Consider the following 21,206-nt stretch of genomic DNA (forward strand, 5'->3'; position numbering starts at 1 on the left):
AGAACTCTTCTACTGATGAGGATTTACTCTCTGATGGCTACCAATTTGATCTTTTTTTATGAGATTGCTTGTTTATTTGCTTATTTTTGAAGAATAACTGACCAACACTATGTTATTTCCTGGTACACAACACAGCAATTTACTATTTCTGTACATTTCAAAATGATCAAAGTAAGACTCACTGTCACTTGTCACAAAGGTATTACATAATTTCTGACTATATTCCCCATACTGTACATTTCATACCTGTAACTCATTTATTTTGTAACCGAAAGTTTGCATCTCTTTATCTCATCACAAAAAAACCCAAAAACTTTTCTATTCTTTAATCTTGTATCAACATGAGATGATGGATGCTCACTAAACTTAACTGAGATCATTTCATGATGCACGTAAGTCAAATCATTATGCTGTGCACCTTAAACGTATTAAGTGCTATGTCAATTATATCTCAGTAAAACTAGAAGAAAAAATAAATACATAAAAACACCTAAAAATGTTTGTGCTTCAAAGGACACCACTAAGAAAGTAAAATGACAAGCCTCAGAATGGAGAATATGTACGCAGACGTGCAAATACACGCAAATTCACATATCTGATAAGGGCCTTGCATCTACAATATACAAAAAACTCTTAAAACTCACTAATAAAAAGACAGACAACCCAATTAAAACATGGGCAAAGGATCTGAGCAGACATTTCTCCAAAGAAGATACGTGAATGGCTAATAAACACATGAGAAGATGCTCAATATTGTTAGCCATCAGGGAGAAAAGCAAGTCAAAACCACAGCAAGTTATCGCTTCACACCCAGCAGGATGGCGGAACGTGAAACAGTAATAATGACAGCAAGTGCCCATGAGGAGGGGGAGGAACAGGAACCCTCCTACACTGCCAGCAGGACAAAATGACACAGTCATTTGGGAAAACGGTCTAGCAGGTCCTCAAAATGCTTAAACATGGCATTACCACATAACTCACCAACTCCACTCCTAGCTACGTACCCAACAGAAATGAAAACATGCGTCTACACAAAACCTTGCGCTCAGATGTTCACAGCAGCATTATTCACAGTACCCAAAACCTTTCCGGAAACAACCCAAACGTCTATCCACTGATGCATGGATAAACAAAATGTGCCCTATCCATACAGCGGAATATTATCAAGCCATAAAAAGAAAACGCTGATACACGCTACAACATGGATGAATCCTGTAAGCACGATGCTGAACGAAAGAAGCCAGTCACAAAGACCATGTGTTTTATGACTTCACTTACACGAAATGTCCAGAACAGGCAAATCCATAGAGACAAAAAGATCAGCGGTTGCCAGGGGCTGGGGTAAGGGGGAAAGGGGAGTGACTATTAACGGGCGTGGGGTTTCTTTTAGGGATGATGAAAATGTTCTAGAATTAGTGGTAATAGTCGCACAACTCTGTTAATATACTAAAAAGTCACTGAATTATATATATGTAGAACAATAATAAACCTTAAAAAAATGTGTTACAATAGAGCCTGCTTGGGCCCATGATTCATTATTCACTTATTCAAAAAGTATTAAAGATATTTAAAGAAATTACTGAAATTAAGCCACAGACACTGGCTGAAAGCAGGCACCTGAGTTAGACTTGACTGCCCTATTGGTGTTGCAAGATACTTGATCTGAGCCCTGGTCTCCTCATGGGTAAATCAGGGGTAATCTCAGAATTGAGGGTTGTGGGGAGGATTAGCTGAGACATGGATGCCAGCCACGAGCACAGGGCTCGCTGTGTCCATACACAGAGCCAAGGTCATCGCGCTGTGGTCATACACGCATCGCAGAAGACTCGCTGGGCTCCCTCCACCTCAATTCCTTTTCCCGGTGTCCGCTCGCGCTCAGGTAGGGGCAAGGACACGGCCCTCTTCTGGGACACAGGCCTTCCCCTCCTCGCTCCTGGCCCTGCTCCTCCCTGGCCCCTTCTTTCATCACTTTCTTTCACCAGCACTTTGCGAAAAGGCCACTCCCCATCCGGCCCTAAGGATGCTCAGTAAGCGCCCCTGACCGCACAGGCCCGCCTCCGAGAGCGCTCCAACACTGACCTAGTCTGAAGAAACCTGAAGAAACACAAAACCTACTGCTTCCAAGAGGGTTTCCAACATCATGTAAGCCCTTCATTACATTCTGAGCTCCTGCCCCAGTGGGGATGGAGTGTACTCTCCTGTCTGAGTGTAAGAATAGGGCGTTCTTGTTCAACAGGACTGTTACTTAGTTTTAAACTCATTCAACTTAATTTAAAAAAAAACTCATTCAACTTAAAAACAATAGAAAAACAAATTTATGTCAGGGTTAAAAAAAAATTCTAGCATACATCCCGAGACCAGCAGAGTCCTATTTAAGTTCCTAAATCTTCCGTATACAAACATTTTCATCAATGCTCACAGTAATCGTCCAGAGCCAAACACTGAATGACCCAAGTCTGATCTGGCAATGTCTCTGAACTCGATGGTTGATATACCAAGAACATTACGGTGTTTTTAAAAAAAAAAAAAGGTTAAATCTTTATGGGTAATCCTCTCTTACCCAAAATTCATTTGAGCTTTTACCATATTTAGCCTGCATGTGTAGGCTAATAGCCATTCCACAAATCGCGTACCTCTTCAGTAAAGACAGAAGATTCTACTCCAAGTGTTACCTGATGATGGAAGGCCCCGCGGTCCGAGTGATGGCTCCTGCACCATTCCTCAGGGCCCCCCATTGCACCCAGGCCCCCAGCTCCTACACTGCACCTAAGCCCCCAGTCCCCTCCCACTGCACCCAGCCCCAGCCTCCCCACCAAACCAGGGCTCCCAAGCCCCCACATCACACTCGGGCCCCCCAGACCCCCCACACCACACTGGCCCCCAGGTCCCCCGCAGGCTGACTTCTCGGTAGAACCAGGGAAGACACCCAGCCACAGCGATAGCGTCACACACAGACAAGTGGGAACCAGTTTCTCTTTAGCTCAACTGAAAAACCAAACAGCTTAAGATCATGTTTTAAAAAGTGAGTCCTTGCTAGCCATTATATATAAAAATAGATTTTTTTAAGTTTTTCTGTAGAGCACAGGGAACTATGTTCAATACCTTGTAATAACTTTTAATGAAAAAGAATATTGAAACAAATCTATGTATGGTATACACATGACTGGGACATTGTGCTGTGCACCAGAAATTGACACACTGTAACTGATGGTACTTCAATATAAATAGATTTAATTTAATTTAATTTTTAAAAAAAGCGCATCCTCACTGACGTCGATTCCCGTGTCCCCAAAGAACAGCCATGACGTCCCAGGTAGGAGCCGCCTCCCACTAACATTTCCAGGACGGAGCTACAAGCCACCGAGCCCAACAGCACCTGAGGGGCTCCCTAGGTGGCCGGAGGGTGCAGCCGGTCCAGAGGACACGCCCCCCAGTCCCCCACCCCGCAGCTCCCCTCCAGGGCGGCCCTCACACTCACACCACAGCCTCCGGACACCGCCGCCGCGAGGCAAGGATGGTGTTTCAGGGCTGCGGCGGGCAGACCCCGACCCCACCCCCACCCCATCCGAGCCCCAGAGCCCGGGCCGCCCTCCACCCCGCAGTCCTCTGGGATCCAGGACTTCTCCCCAGGAGCCTGTCGGGGGTGGGGAGGCTCCACAAGGCAGGGCGGGGCGGCCGGGCGGGGTACACATGGGAAGCTCCCTGAATGCGCCCTTGAGGAGACTGGACCGGCTGCGGGGCAGCTGGTGCAAGGTTCTGCGCAGTGCTGAGGATGCAACCTCCCCCCAGGACCCCAGGGTCACCCAGCAAAGCCCGGGCTGGGGGCGGCGTGGGGGACAAGGCGGGGCGAGAGGAGGTCAGCGGCTCTCGGGCTACAAGGTTGTCTACACTTCCTTCTACCCCCTGGGTGGCTTCTACCCTTTGAGAATTGCTCTCTCCCTTCACGTGGCCCTGACCTCCGCTCCCAGCTGCAGGTCCCCGGACTCCCACCCTGCACCATCCTCTGACTTCCTTTTTCATTTCCCGAGACAGAGGACGGTGCCTTGGACTCGGGCCATCGGGCACTCTCTACAGCCACACGGCAGGCAGTGCTCACGGCGTCTAAGGGAGCAGGTGAGAGCCCAGCCTAGCTGCCAGCCCACACAGGAAGGGGGGCATCAGACACAGGGAAGGGGCATTCAGCACAAGAAGGGGGACGGCACTGGAGACTTCAGGCCCCAGCACCCTTCACTTCAAACTGCAGTAATGACTCAGAACAAAACACCAGCAAGAGCTAACAAAAGACAATCTAAGAAAAACCATCAAGCAGAATACAGAAAAAAGACTAATTTCCCTAATACAAAGAGTTCTAAGGAATTTTTAGGAAAAAGCTGAACAAGTCAATACAGAAGCATGGGGGGAAAGGAAGGACATTAGCTAAACATTAATCAACTCTTAAAATCTTCATAGCGCTCATTAAGATGCCCAAGCCGGGAACTGGGGGAAGTGAATCAGAGACCTGGGATGGGGGAGAAAGGAGAGTCCCCAGCCCCTCCACAGGGCCTGAGGGAAAGGAGGCAATAACTGATCCCTGCCCCCTGCAGTGTCACCCAGAACACATCAACCACCGGGCTCTGGCACAGCAGAGCCGGCACCCTGTCCACACCCAGGCTTGTAGGCCAAATCAGGTACTGATGAGAACATACCTCACAGGAAGAAGGGGGGATTTCAAAGGAAATAAGCAATATCTAATTTCTTACATCAATTTAGTCCTCAATAGTTCTGGTTCCCACAAAACATACTGGGCCAACAGTACAGGAATGATTTGTCAAAAGCCAAATTCGTCCAGCTAGGAAAACACTACGAATAAGTTCAAACGGTATAAGCAGATAGGACAAGCGGTTTGGTTCCTTCCACAGATAAACTGCCTGAGGGAAAGGGAGAGGAGCCTCAGTCAGAGGAGGGCGAGGAGGTGTCCGGTCCAGACACCACAGGCAGATTTTGTTCTGTCTCCTGGAGAACAAATCAGCCGCAAACAACAAAAAAGGAGAACCCTGAACACTAAGTATTTCATCTCAGGGAGGAATTACTGTTATGTTTTTCAATGTTGCAATGTTATTACGGCTGTGTTTTTCAAGACAGCCCTTGAGGTATACGTGGAAATATTTACCAGTAAGATGACAGATGTCTACGGTTTGCTTCAAAATCACTCTTTCTAGGGAAAGGGGGATAAAAATGAAGTAAGACAGACCATGATTTAACAACTGTTGAAGCTGGGTGATGGAAGCTGGGTGACTGAAACAAGGGGTTCATTATTCCACTCTCCTACTTTTTAATGTGTTTGAAATTCCTATAATAAAAAGTTTTAAAATGAAATTAGGAAATAATACCAACTGCTATCACTTTTACTAACACTGATTACAAAGACAAAGAATATCAACATATGAAAAATTCAAGCCACTCCAAAATAGGAACGATGACATTTTCAAATATGGGGTCGTCTACTATTTTACCTTCTAAATGGAGGACAGTTGAAGACATGACATGGAATTCTAGGCTAGATAGTTTTGAAAACTGAGTTTTCTTTCACAAACCCTCAAACCAACTGAAATCCAAACAGACTGAATCCAAATTGCCACAAGCTCCTGTCACAAACCACACGGCAGTTCTCACCGGAAGCATATCTGAGCATGAAAGTCAGCTACATGTCTAGTTTATTTGTTATGTTCGTTTGTTTTATTTTTGGCATTCCTTCCGGGTCACAAAACAGTTTTATGAGCTGGTAAAAATTCTGTACAAACTCTGCAAGGCTGACATGAGGAATGCTTTCAGAATTCAGCATGATAGATACATATCCTGCACCTGATGAATACCAGTACAGCAGCACACATGTTGGACTCCACTGTCAAAAGGTCTACAGTGATACTCTCATTGCTAAATGTTTACCTAAAGACTCCCTTTCGTATGCAGTACTGGAGAATTATGGGGAAAATGGAAAACAACAGCTAACCTTCTCTACACCAAATCTTATTTTTAAAAACATTTAAAGTTCATTTTACTGGAGAATATTTTTCTCAGATAAGAAATTAATATTTTAAGTATCATTCAACTTGCAATACAATCCACAAACTACTACAGAATTCAATGTTAAAGAGCAACTCAAGAAATGTCTGGAGAGGAATTTTTTAAAAAAGAAAAACTGACTCATGATACAGCAGACACACTGAATTCAGAAAACTCATTAATTCTCTCTGGAGAATTTTAAAAACCAAAACAATTTCTGGCAGCATCACTCTTCATTAATAGTCCCAAACTGGACAACCCAGATGTCCATCTGGAGTGAACGGATAAACTGTAATATGTGAATTCAGTGGAATACTCTACCACAACAGAAAGAACTAACTGTGGTTACTTACATTCAACAATATAGATGGGCTTCAATTACTTTTACTTGCAATTACTTTTTTGATGTGATCAAATATATGTAACATAAAATTTGCCATTTTAACCATTTTTAAAGTTGGCCAAGGGGGGAAAAAAGGAGACTCAAAATTGCTAGACTGAAATGAAAGAGGGGGCATTACTATAGATGTTACAGAAATAAAAGGATTAAGAACTACTACAAGCAACTGTATGCCAACAAATTTACCTAAATGAAATGGACAAATTTCTGAAAAGACAAAAACTACAAAACTGATTCAAGAAGAAACAGAAAGTAAGAATAGATCTACACTAAGTACAGAGATTGAACTAATAACAGAAAACCTAACCACGAAGCCCTGATGGCTTCACAGGTGAATTGTACTAAACACTGAAAGAATGAATACTAGCTTTTCACTCTCAAAAATATATATAAAAGAGAAACTTTCCTAACTCATTCTATATAATGTGGCCAGTATTATCAAAAAATATACAAAACAGAACCTTTCTTAACTCATTCTATATAATATGGCCGGCATTATCAAAAAAAAAAAATATATATATATATATGAGAACTTTTCCTAACTCATTCTATATGGCCAGTATTATCAAATACCAAAACTAAACCACAGACCAGTATCTGTGAATACAGATACAGAAATCTTCAACAAAATACTAGCAAACCAAATCCAGTAGCATATAAAAAGCATTGTACACTGTGACCCAGTGAGATTTATCCCAGGAATATAAGGTTGATTCAACATACAAAAATCAATTAAAGGTAATACACCACATCAATAGAATAAGAAACAAAAGCCACATGATTATCTCAATGGATGCAAAAAAGCAGCTGACAAAATCCAACACCTTTTCATGAAAAAACACTCAACAAACTAGGAACAGAAGGGAAATTCCTCAACCTGATAAAGAGCATCCATGAAAACTCACAGCCAGCAGCACACATAATGGTGAAGACTCAGATGCTTCCTCCCTGAGGTCAGGAACAACACAGAAGAGTCCATGCGTGCCACTTCTACTCCACACTACTGGAGGCTCTGGCCAGGACAGTTAGTTAGGCAACTAAAAGAAATAAAAGGCATCTGAAGTGGAAAAAGAAGGAGCAGAACTACTTCTATTCACAGGTAACACGATTTTATATATAAAAGTCCTAAGAAATCCACTAAAAAACCATTAGAACTGATAAATGAGTTTAGCAATTTTGCAGGATACAGAATCACTACAAAAAGTCAATTGTATTTGTATAAATTTGCAATGAAAATCCAAAAGTGAGATGAAGAAAACAATTCCACTTGCAATAGCATTAAATAAAAAATCTTGGGAATAATTTAACAGAATAATTACAAATCTTACATTCTGCTTTGTGAAAGGAATCAATGCAACTAAATGAACACTTAAAAATTAAAAATGGAAAATTTAATGTCATATATGTTTTACCACAATAAAAAGGTAAAAACAAACAAATTAAAATCTGAAAACAACAAAATATATATTTTTTAATGGAGGTACTGGAGACTGAACCCAGGACCTTACTCATTCTAAGTGCAAAGTCTACCACTGAGCTATACCCTCCCCAACAACAAAATATTTGTTGAAAAAACAATTTAAAGATCTAAATAAATGGAAAGACATACTGTATTCAGGGAAAGGAAGACTTAACAACGTTAAGATGGCTATAGTCCCCAAATTGATCTACAGATTCAACACAATCCCCATCTGAATCCCAGATGGCTTCTTTATAGAAATTGACAAACCGATTCTATAATTTATATGGAAATTCAAGGAACCCAGAATAGCCAAAACAATCATGAAAAAGAATAAAGTTGGAGAACTCAAACTTCTTGGATTCAAAACTTACTACCAAAGCAAAAGTAATCAAGAGAGTGTGCTCGGGGCATAAGGACAGGCATAGGTATCAACAGAACAAAGCTGGGAGCCCAGAAATAAGACCATACATTTATGGTCAGCTGATTTTGACAAGGATGTCAAGACTATTCAGTGGGAAAAGGATAATCTCTTCAACAAATGGTGCTGGGAAAACAGGATAGCCACATGCAAAAGAATGAATTTGGACCCCGTCTCACACCTTACATGAAAATTGATTCAAAATAGATCAAAGACTTAAATATAAAAGCAAAACTATAAAACTCTTGGAAGAAAACACAGGTGTAAATCTTTGTGACCCTGGATTTAGCAATGGATTCTTAAGATATGATAGCAAAGCAACAAACAAAAATTTAAATTGGATTTCACCAAAATTAAAAACTTAAGGGCTTCCATTTGCAGCAACATGGATGGACCTAGAGATCGTCATTCTAAGTAAGCCAGAAAGAGAAAGAAAAATACCATATGATATCACTCATATGTGGAATCTTAAAAAAAAAAAAGGATACTATGAACTCATCTACAAAACAGAAACAGACTCAGACTTAGTAAACAATCTTATGGTGAGAAAAGGGGCTGGGAAGGGATAAATCTAGGAGTTTGAGATTTATAAATGTTAGCCACTATGTATATAAATAGATTTTAAAAAGTTTCTTTTGTATAGCACAGGGAACTATGCTCAATATCGTGTAATAACCTTTAATGGGAAAAAAAGGAAAATGAATGTATATATGTATATGCATGACTGGGACATTGTGCTGTACACCAGAAATTGACACATTGTAACTGTACTTCAATTAAAAAAAAGAATGTTGGGGCTTCAAAGGAAACCATCAAGAAAGCCAAACGACAACTTACAGCACAGGAGAAAATATCTGGAAATAATGTCTGACAAAGGATTTGTATCCAGAATATATAAATAACTCTTACAAATCAGCAACAAAAAGACAACACAATTAATAAACAAGAGACATTTCTCCAAAGAAGATACACAAATGGTCAATAAACAAAACAATAAATAAGAAAAGATGCTCAACATCATTAGCCTTCAGGCAAAACCAAATCAAAACCACAATGAGATACCACTTCACACACACCAGGATGACTACAATAAAAAAGATGAGTAACTACAAGCGCTGGTGAGAATGAGGACAGACTGGAACCCTGTAAGCCACTAGGGGAAATGTAAACTGGTACTGTCGTTATGGAAAACAATCTGGCAGTTCCTCAAAACGCTAAGCATAGAGTTACCAAATGACCCAGCAGTTCCACTCCCAGGGATTCAATCAAGAGAAATGAAAACATAGGTCCACACAAAAACCTGTACATGAAAGCATCATCCATAGTAGCCTGAAGGTAGAAACAACCCAATTGTCCATGAACGGAATACTGGATAAACAAAATATGGACTATCCATTAAATGGAGTATTATTCAGCAACGAAAAGGAATGAAATACAGATATACCCTTGAAAACACCCATGCTAAGTGAAAATAATCCAATTACAGAAGACCATATATTATATGATTCCATTTATAGGAAATGTCTAGAAGAGGCAAATATACAGTGAAACTAGATTAATGGTTGCCTGGGGCTGGTGGGTGGGAGAAGGGGGGAAGTGACGAGTTGGGAGTCACAGCTAAAGGGTACAGGATTTCTTCTTGAGGTGATGAAAATGTTCAGAAATAAACAGTAGAGGGGTGGGTATAGCTCAGTGGTAGAGCATATGCTTAGCATCCAGGAGGTCCTAGGTTCTATCCCCAATACCTCCATTAACAAAAATAAAAAATCAATAAAAAAAGAACTAAAAGAAAAGAGCTAAGACAGAAATAAACAGTAGAGACGGTTGCACAACTCTATGAAATACTGAAGTTACTGAACTATACAATTAAAATAGGTAAATTGTATGTGGAATATATCACAATAAAGCTGTTACGAAAAGGGGAGTGAAGGGCAGAGAAGGGGAGAAACAAAAGTGTCTGGTAACTGTAAACGACAGAGAAAACTTTTTCTCTTAAAACAAACTTAACCAGTTAGCTGTGTCACTCAAGTTTCTTTCATATTGCTGATAGACATTTGGTTTTTGTTCAATAACCCTCTTAACATATCATTTCACAAGGATTATCAGAACCTCATAAACGTAAATCCTGCTTTAAAAACATCAAATTTTTGTACGAGAAAATATATCTAGCTTTATCACCTGGGTTACATAAAACCATAATGATGTCTGATATTTTGAGAAACATTTTTTGTCCTAATACAGTCTAATATAAATACTATCCATGACACCATAATTAACTGGTGGAACTGGAAACAGAGCATTCCCAATAACCCACAACTTGCTGCTAGACAACATATCCCACATGTTCAAAAGCAATGCTTCATCACGATTTTCCCAGATTCATTTCAAAGGCACATGAGAAAGGTGACTTGTCAATATACTTATTAAACTTTTCAACAATCTGATTTCAAATACTCAGGGTTAAAAAAAGAAAACAAATCCTTTTGTGACCAAGCTGCAAAATTATTTTTTAAAGACTGCTGCATATCCATTTATGTATATACCCAGTCATGAAATCAACATCTTCCCCAATAATGAAGAATCAATACAAATGCTATTTCAAGTTAAAAATAATATAAGTTTAAAAAATAAGTTTACCCTCCTGAGTTAAAATTTTTAAACAAAATGAAAGAAATTCAATTATTTCAACTCACTTATTTCACACGAACAGGGGTAAAGCTCAACAGAGCAACAGCCTTAAAATATAGTTTGCGTGTCATGGTAAGGGAGGTCTATTTCCCCTTGGAATTTGTTTCTGTTATTTATGCTTTTAAAAAATTATGACTGGCAAGAACATTTCTTATTTTGCTCTTTATTTTAAATTGGTGATTTCTTCCTACATACCAAACGCTTTGGAGTTAGAATCACCTCTGCGTCACTTCGAGAAAAGCAGCTTATACACAGGACCCCTGCATCACAAACACCCAGTCGCCAACACGGCCATGTTACCTATCTCTGCAGACGCACTCCCACTTCGCCCCACACCCACCCGGGTGCAGCCCCAGCCCTCTTCCCAGCCACTCTTCAGGAGCCCCCCATTTTCTGGTTTCAGCACACCCATCATGGAATCCCCCTTGCTCACATCCTGTTACCCTTTCTCCCTCCCTTTCTTCCAATGTTGAGCAATTACTAGACAAACACCTGCCCTCCCTTATTCCCATTTCTTCTACTTATGGGGAAAGCTTTCTAATAAATGAGTAAATATAACAGAAAGGCAATAAATCCAAAAAAATAAAATAGTAACTATACATCCTGACTTCATATGGAGATGAAAACTGGGGTACCTGCCGGTCCCCTAGAGTATAGCCTACACTGGGGCCCAGCCTCCCGTTACCAGGGGCTCCAGACAACAGGAATTCTGCTTTGTTCAACTGCAGCGCCTGACACTTCTTGGATCCTTAAAGAATACTTGCTGAACGGATGACAGAGCTGACAGCAGACTAGAAATACTCAACACAATTTTGCACAGCGGGGAAGGCAAACGAACAAGAAGGCAAACGAACAAGAGGCATCTCGTGTTGAGAAGCTAGAGAACTAGATGTTCACCATGTGTGAGGTCGGCGAGGTCGCTCGGGAATTACGAGCGACACCAGGATCTGCAGGGCGACACAATAATGGACAGAAAAGAGGGCTGGCTTTGAGTCTGAGGAGGAGCGGTGACACCCCAATCTCCCCCAGCCCATCAGCCCTCCTCCACTTTGCCCGCCTTCCCAGAAAGCTGGCAGCTGGGCACAGACCACACTCCCCACCGTCCAGACAGGAGACAGGAAACCCCTCTCTGGGGAAACTGACAGGCCCAGCGGAGGACTTACTTCACCAACTCTGGTAGTGCCCCTCAAATTGGCAAGGTCCCCACTCTATTTCCTAATGGTGAAAGACTCACCATCTAAAGTTCGTGCACATGGAGTTTCAATCAGCCCACCCATAACTATGGAAAGACAGCTAAGAATCACTAGACATTTGGAGAAGAGCTTCTGACATCAAAGACAAAGACCAAAGTAGGAAACAGGATAAAAAAGACTCAGAAGAAACAGAGATAACACATAAAACAAAAGGAAATGTCTATATAACATAAGTGAGTGTATATAATCAATTTAAAAAGGAAGAGAAATGTTTTTTTACAAGTATTGCCCTCATGAAACAACAACAAGATGTTACAAAAAGGAATACTGAGAACAAGTGAAAGATATGATGGCAGAAATAAAAATTCAACGTAAGGACTGGAAGATAAAGCTGAGGATCTCTCACAGAAAAATCAGAACAAAAAGATCAAAGAATGGAAAAAAGTAGGAGAAAGGAAGTTAGCGCAGTACTCCAGAAGGCCCAACCTCTGAATAACAGGCAATCGAAAAGGCTTGAATGGAGAAATCAGAGATCATCGAGAAGTAACACAGAAAAGCTACGGAGAGCTGAAGGACCCAAGTGTCCCCACCAAAAAGACCTACCAAGGGACCTGAGGGGTAAACAGAAGACCTTGAAAACAAGTCTCACAAAGGCTTGGGGATCACAGCGGCCTCAAGTGTCCCATAACAATGGCAGGTAGACAGCAGTGGGGTGACGCTTTTCAAACCTCAGAGGAAAAATGATTCCTAACTAGAATGTAGTACCCAGGCAGACTGTCATTCAAGTGTGAGGAAAGAAAAGGCATTTTCAGACAGGCCAGGTCTCAAAACAATCTCTCTCTGATGAACTCTTTCTCAGGAAGCCACTAGGACATACAATCCACCTAAAGGAGAAAGACACGGGACCCAGGAATTCCCATTCAACAGAGGAGAGGCACAAAAAGAATTCCATAGGGAATGAAGAGAAATCCCAGGATGACTGCGAGGGCCTAGAGAACAAGCAGCCGAGACGGGAACAGGAAGACAAAGGTTCTGCGAGGGATGAAAAGTGATAGACTACACGAGGTGTCTGACTGTCCTGGGGAATTCTGTTTAAAAACCTGGATGAAATTCATGACTGCACACTGGCATCCAAGCTAAATGAAAGAAAAAACAACTCATTCCAATAAACACAAGAATGGATTCTTATCTTAGTAAGACAGGGAATTAACTGTATCCTATGTGGCTTAGCTGATATGATATTTACCCAATGATGATAACACACACTGAATATCAATTAAACAACAATTACTATATAGCCATATTTGGAAAAAACAGACAGAGTAAGGGGAGTGTGTGTTTGGGCAATGCGGGGGAGGAGATGTATAAAGTTCTGCAGCCTTCTCTTCCACAGGAGGAAGCTAACAGATCACGTCTCAAATGGAAACCCAGAAGCCCGCAGTGCAAGCACGCTGTGTGGGAACACGGAGCTTGAGGCAGAAATCACTAAATAAATAGCCACTGATATCCAAGACTCCCCCACAGTAACATAACACCTGCACCCTGCTGCCTAAAAGGTGGACGGTATGGCCAGCAGCAGACCAGACAGTGCACTGAGAGCAGGAATGGGCCCAGGTCCCGAGGACGTCTTGGAATGAGGCTGTCTTACTAGCCCTAGACTGCAAACATCCCAATTTCACATGAAAATAGAAATTAACCTTGATTTTGTTTCAGTCACAGTTATCGAGTCCTCTGTTATTGGCAGCAGAATGGGATGCTAAGACAGCTGATGATAAGCAGAAACAAAAGGGTTAAAAGTGGTGGCTTAGGAGAAGTCAGATCCCAGAGTGGACAGGCTGGTAGAGGAACCACTGTTTTGCATTATAACTCTGTGGAATGATTTGACTTTTAAAACTAAGGAAATGCTTTACTTTAATAAAAGAAAAATCATATTTAAAGAAAATCAGTCCACAGGGTATGGTTAAAAGTGCCATAAACCTCAACTTCTAAAACTACGATTGGTTGTGTCTTTTTAGGTCAATATTAAATTCTAACCCTGGACCACGGATTTCAGACCTGAGTTTTCCAAGGCCAACAGAATATAAAGTCATTGTAGAAGTTTTGAAAGGGGGAGTGATAAAATCAGGTGCAGTGTTTAAGACTGATCTAGCAGAGGTATTTAAACCTTCAAGTGAGAAAGGCTATCACTGAGCTCGGGGGGCTTGAGAGCTTCAGCTAGGCCAGTGACAACGGAAATGGAAAGGGAAGGCTAAAATCAGGCTGAGATAAAACAAAGAAGGTGTCAGCGAGGAGGCCCGGGGTTGACCATGGTCCGGTGGAGGAGAGAAAGCCTGGTTTGAGGGCTGCTTGCTCAGTAATGAATATGGAAAATGTCCAGAGCCTGGTTGAACCAAAAAGGGGGTGGGGAATCGGAGGGAGGACAGATCACTTGATCTCTCAAACTTCTAACAGTTTTCAAACCCATGACTGTGATTTTGGAGGCTAGAGGAATCACTGCCATGCCAGTACGGTCAGGAGTTCCCTTAGAAGAGTAAGTTCCATGCCTCCAAAGAAGCTTTAACATGAAGCAAGCTATTATGAGATTCAATTCAAATTTCTCTTTGAATTTCCAATTCTTTCCTACAGCTAACAAAAACCCAGTCTCCTAGTATATAATTGACCCTTTTTGCAAAGTTTTAATCTGAAAACAATGTTGTTGCCAGTTACCTACCAGTCAATAAAACTGACCAAAAACCTAATATGCAACACAGATTATTTAAAATTACACTGTGAAGTGCAGCCTCCATCTCATAGGTAATAGCTATTTTATTTGTTTAAAAAAATGAATTTTCTCTTAGATTTTAAATCTAAATTAAGCCTTCAAAAATTACCATACATAGTTTACACTGTCAAACAACTTATAATTTTAAATGTAACGGAGTATTTTCCTCTCCTATTTTCCTCTCAGTAAGACAGCATTTATGTGAGAAGCTCACACAAATTTAAGACAACCCTAACACACCATCATTCTGGAACATCCTAAGAATCAAACTTGGGACAGGGAATAAAAGGTGTTATGTTTTGGGGGTCAGAGTGATGGGATTACAGGGTCTTCTATGTTTTTAATTGCTTCAAATTTTTCTTTAATTTTATCTTATCATCTTTTTTGTTTAAAAAAAAAAAGGTAAAAATCTGCATTTGGTCTCTTCCAGCATGATCCTTTTACTTTATTAGGCTCAAAAATACTTTTTGCCTCTACCAAGAAAAGCACTCAGACAACAAGTCCCTACTGTACAGTCAGGGAACTATACTGAATACCTCGTAACACCCTATAATGAAAAAGAAAATGAAAAGGAATATACAGATATAGACATATATGAATCACTACGCTGTACACCAGAAATTAACTCAACATTGTAAACCGACTATACTTCAACCAAAAAAAAGTTAAGGCGCTGGTAGAGTGCATGCTCAGCATGTACATGGTCCTAGGATCAATCCCCAGTACCTTCCTCAAAAAAAAAAGGATAAAAAATGGCCTTTTTATAGAATAAACTCCTCTTCAGCTTGCAAAGAAAAAAAAAAGAAAAAGGAAAGGAAAGCAGTCAATGGTTTTGTCGCACTTAACGTAGTCTGGAATTAACAGTCTGCTGGCGTGTTTATCCAGCATCACAGACGTCAGCTCACACAGGCATCAGCTGCTGCAACAAGAGGAGGACAAAGGCAGGCGGAGGGGCTCCTGTCCACATCGCAGAGTCCTGAGTTTTGACCTTACACGCATTTGAGTGTTTCTCCTGAAGAACAATTCACCGTACATTGTAAGCTTTTTCAGGGAGCCCACACAGTGGTATTTCCAGGTGAGAACAACCCACTCCAGCTCCAGTTTTACTTATTCCAAGTCTAGATTTAACACAGACAACTGCTGCTCACTTCAAAGTCCAGCTGTCAACGCAGGAGGTTTTAAGAGAGAAAGGGTAATAAACGGCTGGACGGTTAATGTTCAGTGGTTATATACTGCATGCCATAGTCGATATCACTATGCACTTCAAACAGCTATTTACTCTAAACCTAATTTTTACTATGAAATCCCAATATTTCCCTACAAGTCAGATCTTATCCAAAAGACCTGTTTCTTAAATCTGTTCTTTAAAAAAGGTATTCCCATGTTATGCAAAACTTCTCTCTGGAGAAACCATTAAGATTAAAATGTATCTTGAGATGTTTAGCACCATCAGTTAAGCCTGAAGGCATGAAATTCCATAGAGTCATCCCATTCACACCTGGGGCTTAGCATCCCTACACCAGCAGCTACAGGAATTCACACAGATGGACATCTCTGAGAAGGTACTGTCCCATTCACAGAAAGAAAAATCACAAATGACGGAATCAAACAGAAGGCTACAAAGATTAACTCTATTCCTCAGAGGAGCTTCATGAGAGTGGCTCCCTGGACTAGGAGTCACATCTGCCTCTATCAGCGAGCCCAAGGCCTCCCACCTGGTCTGCAGGGCACTTGGGGGGCCAGAGACGAGGGCCGCTGTGGTCCTTCCAATACCAATGGACTGGGGCTTCAGACATCAGCTCCATCCAAATGCAACACTAGCCATTATTTTTAAGCCATGGAAAAAAATATGTAATGCACGTAAAAGTACTTTTATACAACAAAGATAAAAAACAACAAATTCAGCTCATTTCGTTGTCCATATTTGTTGCTGTTTACTTGTATAAATTTCAAAGTGTTTCGTATGCTGTGGTTCAAACAGTATCAAATTTGCATTAAAAAACAGCTTAAAGAAATACACATGCAAAGCAGTGTATTTCCAACTTTTAATTAAGGTCCAGGATTTCATAGAGGAAGCTAATCAAACTATAAACATAATCAAGGGAAAATTAAAGACAAAACCTACAATGACGGCTTGGATGAGTCTTGTCCCATGCAACCACTGTGGAAATAAGAAAAAAGGAGCCAGAAATGATCTTCTCTTAAAACTTCATTACTTGTACTTTCCAAATTTCTTCAAAGACTCCCCAATAAGTCTTAAAATCTGGGCTGAAACGGCTGCTTTTCTTCATTGAGTGTCAAGAATTCTACATAACTGTCATGAGACACCTAGCAAGGCTGGCCCTCTGCATGACAGGACTCAACACATCAGAGGTCTCAAACACCACCAAGAGTGCGAATCCAAAAACTCAACAACCCACAGGTTGACAGCTTATATATACATACGCTTCTTGAGCAGAAGTAATTCTACATGAAAGTCAGAATACTCCACAAACAATTCTATTTGAAAGGCTGTTGCCTTCCAATCACAGTAACTGGGCGTCCCAAGTAACACTAAATAATGAGACACACTCTCTAACTAGCAACACACACTTAGGATTACAATGGTGCATGTGCTTAGATAGGTCAGATTAAACACTACTTCTAAAATGTATTACTAGTCCATTAAAATGCCACCTTAAATATAAGTCCATTCTTTTTCCCTGTAATTTGAAGTTTACACTTCCAGGCAAATTGAGTTCTCAGGATAATGTGATTTATTTGTAACCATAATTTCCAAAGAGTCAGAATACAATTTTCAAAATCTTTCTGTATTACAGCACACAGCTTCTGTTTAGACTTGGAAAAGCCAAATCTCATGAAGTAAGACCTCCACACAGGCTGAAAAGAGCTTCCTCCAGTGAAGCCCACCAGTTCAGAGTGGCTGGTACCATCTGGTGGTGATGGGGCTGCAAAAGGACCACTGGTCCACAGGGCGTCCGGCCTTCCAGATGAGCCCTTCCAAGGCGCCGCAGTCCCCAGACCAGAGGCCGGCTGGATCACACCTTACCTGCTAACTCAGCCTTCCTCTTCTTCCTCCTTTCAGTCACACATTTACTCACACACCAAGCACTGAGTTGAACCTGATTGTGAAACTGTCTGGATTTCAAGATCAAATGCTCAGCCAGGAACGGCAAATACAACATTCAGAAGGTTCGAATGTAACAAACACCAAAGACTTCACTGTCAAAACAACTGTGAAGCCAGTTAATTAATCAGTTGGAAATCATGTCACTGATAAATGATTCCAGAAAATGAATAGTACTCTTACTCTATCAATATTGTATGTAACCAAGAATGATGGTCCCCACCAAGATAAAGCATAGCAGGCTATATCCTGGGGCCCTGGACCTCCATCTACTGCTGCTCTCACAAGCCATCGTGTCAGTATTTCTCCCAAGAGAAAAAACAGAAGCCCTCTAAAGAACATCGCAACTTAAGTTTCAATTTGTAAACAAAATTCCAAATTCCAAATTCCAACTATCATTTTGGCAGAGTAGGTGGCCTCACTATGGAATACATTTGTTTCTTCACATAAATGTCAACTTTATCAGCCCCAAAGATTAGAAATTACTGGTTGAAACCGCACAGTCCTAGCCCAGTGACGCAAAAGATCCAAGGATAACATTTTCATAGGTTTGACCTGAACCCTGAACAGAAGTATTGCATCTTCCTTCTCAGTGCTTTTAAGTGAGTCTGAGGATCTTGACAGGATGCCTAAGTTAGGGAGAGATAAAAAGGATTTCACTTTACACTTGTAACTGTCCTTCGCATTCTAATAACTGTAAAATAGCTTAATCAAATTTTTGTCCTAATAAAGCATAACCGGTTAGTGGACCAATGATTACAGCATTATAGAACCTTGCTCAAATTAGAGAAGGCATGCAAAGATCGGACGAAGAAAAATTTTAGGTTACTTCCATACACTAACAGTTTCAGTTTGCCCCCAAATTAAACAAGGGTCTGGCACAATTACAATGAAAAAAATCAATTTGCTCTTGCATAACGTATTCAAAATAAGGCTTTAACCTTAAAATTCCCTTAGAGGTGGTACAGTAAAAAGGGGTGTACAGGCCCTGGACACCAAAGGGATGTAGACAGGCTGTCACCTGGGGGGGGCGCTCCCAGGAGATACACGGGGGTGGGGGAGGCAGATGAAAAAAGCACACGCCGCTGCCTCTACAGGCCAGCAGAGCATGTGGGGGGAAGAACTCGACGCCGCCTCCGGACCCCAAAGGCGCGGTGCGGGGGCGGGGGCGGATATCCCAGGCAGCGCTGCAGGAAACGACATCCAGACTCGGAGGGTGGATCTAGGAAGCGGCCGGGGCGACGGCCGGCGGTCGGGGAGGGGGGTCGGGAGGCGGGGGTGGGAACCGAGGATGTGGCTCCTCCGAGGATGAGGGGGCGGGACGACCTAATGCGGATGTGTGAAGGCCAAGGAGGAGGGCAGGGCGGGACGGAGCGCCACGAAGGGATGAGAGCGCAAAGAGCGGCCGAGAGGGATGGGGCGGCGAGTCTGGGAGCGGTGACGAGGCGGGATGAGCGGAAGCCGGAGGACGGAAAGGAGGAGGGTGGGGAGGAGGGTGAGCGGGCGGGGGTCGGAGGGGCTGAGGGTCAGGCCCGCGCCCGCGCACTTACCCCACTCGAGGAACTCGGCCACATACTTGTCGCGGCGCAGGGCCGAGTGGCTGCACTCGGTGTACAGGCAGACGAGCACGTCGAGCAGCGTCTCCACGCTCAGGGAGCTCTCGTTGCGCCAGGGCCCGTCCAGGAGCAGCTGCTCCAGCTTCTTGAGCCGCACTTTGGCCGACATGGTGCCGCGCGGCCCGCTCCCAACGCGCCGGCCTCTCGCCGCCCGCTCGGCCAGTCCGTCAGGGCGAGCCCTCGGGAGCCCGGCGGCCACGAGCCCCGGCAGCGGAGGCGCCTCGTCGCCGCCCAGTCCGCGTCGTCGCGCCCCGGCCTAGGCCGACATCTTGGGCTCGGTCCCGGCGGCGCAGCGTCTGGGGCGCCGGGCCCCGCGGGTCCATGGGCCGGTCTCCTCCCCTCGGCGCCGCCGCCCTCCCCGCCCGACGCGGCCCGCCCTCGCCTCGCCCCCGCCGCGCGCCCCTCAGCCCCGCCCACGGCCGCGCCCTCCCCGCCGCCCGCCGCCCGCCGCCCGCCGCCCGCCGATGACCTAGAGCGGCGCGGAGCCGAGCGCTGCGCAAGCCCAGCCGGCGCCCGAGTCCCGACCCCAGCCCCGACCCGGCGGCCCAGCCCCACGGCCCGCAGCCAACCAGGGCGCGGCCAGCGCGGGCGCAGCCAACCACGGCGGGGCCGGCCGCCGCCGCGCTGACCTCAGTGCGCCGCCCCGCCCCGCCCCTGCGCTCCCGGCTCCCGGCTCCCGACGGGATCGGACCTCGCCGCTTGCCGTAGGGGTCGGGATGCTGGGGCGGTCGGAGGGGATCGGCGCCCGGCGGGGGCGGGGCGCGCGAGGGGCCAGTGCGCCGCCGAGATTGCGGCCCCGGCGCGTGCGCAGAGGGCGCCCGGGCGGCGTGCGCGAGCGCGTCGCGGACTATCCCTCTGTGTGCGGGCCGGCGCTCCCGAACGCGCACGTCCGGCTCCCGAAGGGGACCTGGGGGCTCGGAGCAGGCCCCGCGAGCCCTGGGATGTCGGGGGCTTCGTGGCCCGTGGGCTGACGTGGGCGTCGAGAGCCTCTCCGCAGACGCAGCTGTGATGGCCTCGGCGGCATGACTAGCTGCTTTAAAACCAAGGCTCGCCTGCGCTGCGAGAGGCATTTTGGGAAACGCGGCCCACCTCTGACTTGAGGCACGGGAGGCTGAAGCTGAACCGGGACAGGGCGGGGGCTGCTGGAGAGCGGCGGCCCGTGAATTCATGGTGCACCCGCAGTGGCCACTTCAGACTGAAACCCTCCCCGCAAACAGATGCCTTAGTGTGGCAGTTTGGCAGGAAGCAGCCTGCTGTTTGTCTCCAGGCTGAGTTTGCCTAGCGAGTCACTGCTTGTACTAAGATTGCTGGTTTATTTGTGTGGCCAGGGGAAGGAGGGTGATGGAGAGTACCTCCCGCCCAAAGGAATCCTTGGCATCGGGAGAGGAGGGGCCGCCCAGAACTTGTGGGAGGTCACTGAGGCCATGGGTGGGTGAGGGCTGGGGAGCGAGGGAACCCTAATCTGGGATGGAAAGGAGGGAGGGAGCGTCAGTAGGAGC

General features: G+C 44.1%; 1 protein-coding gene across 3 annotated transcripts in view; it reads right to left on the reverse strand.

Annotated features, from left to right (window-relative positions):
- CDC42BPB (CDC42 binding protein kinase beta) overlaps positions 1-20,126 on the reverse strand; it is a 92,221-nt gene extending 72,095 nt beyond the window's left edge. Inside the window, exon 1 of one of the 3 annotated variants that reach the window (XR_012073843.1) lies at positions 19,642-20,126. Coding sequence is in view for 2 of the 3 variants with exons in the window: in XM_006209084.4 (XP_006209146.3) it covers positions 19,642-19,816 (175 nt within the window). In the remaining variant the exon portion in view is untranslated. Of the gene's footprint in view, positions 1-7,347; positions 7,379-19,641 lie in introns of those variants that run through there. The other 2 variants (XM_006209084.4, XM_031679413.2) reach the window with 2 other exon arrangements.
- Between the last annotated feature and the right edge of the window lie 1,080 nt (positions 20,127-21,206).

This window comes from Vicugna pacos, chromosome 6, assembly GCF_048564905.1.
Source record: "Vicugna pacos chromosome 6, VicPac4, whole genome shotgun sequence".
Classification (NCBI taxonomy): Eukaryota; Metazoa; Chordata; class Mammalia; order Artiodactyla; family Camelidae; genus Vicugna; species Vicugna pacos.